Source organism: Arachis ipaensis, chromosome B08 (assembly GCF_000816755.2).
Source record: "Arachis ipaensis cultivar K30076 chromosome B08, Araip1.1, whole genome shotgun sequence".
Classification (NCBI taxonomy): domain Eukaryota; kingdom Viridiplantae; phylum Streptophyta; class Magnoliopsida; order Fabales; family Fabaceae; genus Arachis; species Arachis ipaensis.
The window spans coordinates 116,573,296-116,575,139 of NC_029792.2; the positions used below are offsets into that span (position 1 = coordinate 116,573,296).

At 29.1% G+C, this 1,844-nt stretch overlaps 1 protein-coding gene across 1 annotated transcript in view; it reads right to left on the reverse strand.

Annotated features, from left to right (window-relative positions):
- Nucleotides 1-1,844, reverse strand: part of LOC107611604 (probable ADP-ribosylation factor GTPase-activating protein AGD11) — an 18,722-nt gene that overhangs the window by 2,785 nt on the left and 14,093 nt on the right. The window contains exons 7-9 of the mRNA XM_021109778.1: nt 528-753; nt 321-437; nt 133-228 (exon numbers count right to left, since the gene is read on the reverse strand). Of these exons, the coding sequence (XP_020965437.1) occupies nt 133-228; nt 321-437; nt 528-753 (439 nt within the window). The remainder of the gene's footprint in view (nt 1-132; nt 229-320; nt 438-527; nt 754-1,844) is intronic.

The window sequence follows — 1,844 nt, forward strand, 5'->3', positions numbered from 1 at the left end:
AATTAACATGATTAAAATTTAAAAATTTAAAAAATTAAATTAAGACAATTAAAATTTTAAGAATTAAATTAAAACTTAAATATAACTTTAGTCTTTAGGTCCAAATTAAATATTTTCTCCTTTTGAACTTACCACTTTAAGGGGAGGAATATTTTCTGGAATTGACAACATTAGGCTTTCATTCCACACTGGATTCAAACTCTTCTTTATGACACGTGTTTTTACTGACTACAAGAATAAATATTGAAAGTGTTAAAATATAATAACTCTTTGTTAGAAGCAAATTCCATTTGTTTTTAAGATAAAAAAAAAATGCTTACTTGGTCACCCAAAGAAAGGACAACATAAGGGTCACTAGACACTACATCTCGAACAACCAAGTTAGTGCCTTTTACCACATTAACCTTAATTAATCCAACAAATTCAACCATACCTGCCTATATATATATAACAATAAAGAAGCTAAGAAACCACATGATTAAGTTGAATTAAAACCAATTAAAGAGGTTTAAGAATATAAACTTTACCAATGATGAGTTGGTTTTCTTTGGAGTTTTATTCTCGTGATCTTTCTTTCCCCAATTATGTCGCAATGCATTCCCAATTCGATGTTTATGTTTTTCGTGTTGCTTCTTGTCCATCGGAGAATCACTGAATGAAGGAGAATCACTTTGAACCGGTGATGAATTACTTGCTTGACAAGGTTGTGATTTGTTGTCACCACCCGTAAATTGCAACAACTCATACTTTCGCCTAACATGTCAAAAATTGAACAAAATCTAATTGCTAGTACAAGTATACTAATGACTATATATCTATCACATTCTTTATCTAAAATTCTCGTTTTAATTTGAAGCATGAATTATGTATAGTATAGGTCTATTTTACTTTACTTTATGCTAAAAGAATCGAACTCTAAAAATTTAGGTAATTAAGTAGGAATTAATACTCATCATATTCCTTCTTAAAAGATAATTCATTCTTCAAATTTTTTCGAAAGATTTTATTAATTATATTAATCACTGAAAGATATAATTATAAGTCAAACTGATCCTTCAATAAATTAAACAATGATGTATCACGGAGCATGTCGACAGTGGCTGAACCACATTAGAAGGAATAGGACAATGACCTCCTAAAATTAATAATTTGTATGTATAAGTTCTTAATTTTTAGTTTGGCCTCCTTTTAACTTTTAATTTTTTTCTCTTCTTAATTTATATCTTTCATGTTGCCTCTCCCAAAAAAATTTCTAACTCCACCTCGGCATGCCAATATGGCAAGTTAATGCCATATATCACAAAATGATTGATCAACAAATTGTAACCATGAACATGTCAACCAAGTTTTTTGTGCATGTGTCATTAACTTACTATGTAGTCATACCACGTGGTTTTTAATGTGATATGTCATCACTTAACGGATGGAATAATTGATTTGACTATAATGGTATCTTTTAAGGACTAATATAATTAACAAATTTTTCAATGACCAGTTTAAAGAATAAATTTTTTATCAAGAAAAAATTTGAGTATCAATTCTAAACAGAAGAGACACGTGAATAATTATATATCTAATAATGATAAGGGTTAAGTACGATTTTGGTCCCTAATGTAGAGGTAAAAAATTTGTTTTGTCTCCGGCCTTTTTTTTTGTTACAAAATGGTCCCGAAAGTTTCAATTTGTTTTAAAATTGTCCTTTTTACCAAATTTTTTATTTTTATTACCAAATTACTCCCTAATTAAAAAAATTATAAAATAAAATAAAAAGAAAAAAAAAGAAAGAGAGCGACGAGAGGGAGAAAGAGAATCAGGGGGAGGGAAGAAGGGGGAAGGGAGGGTGG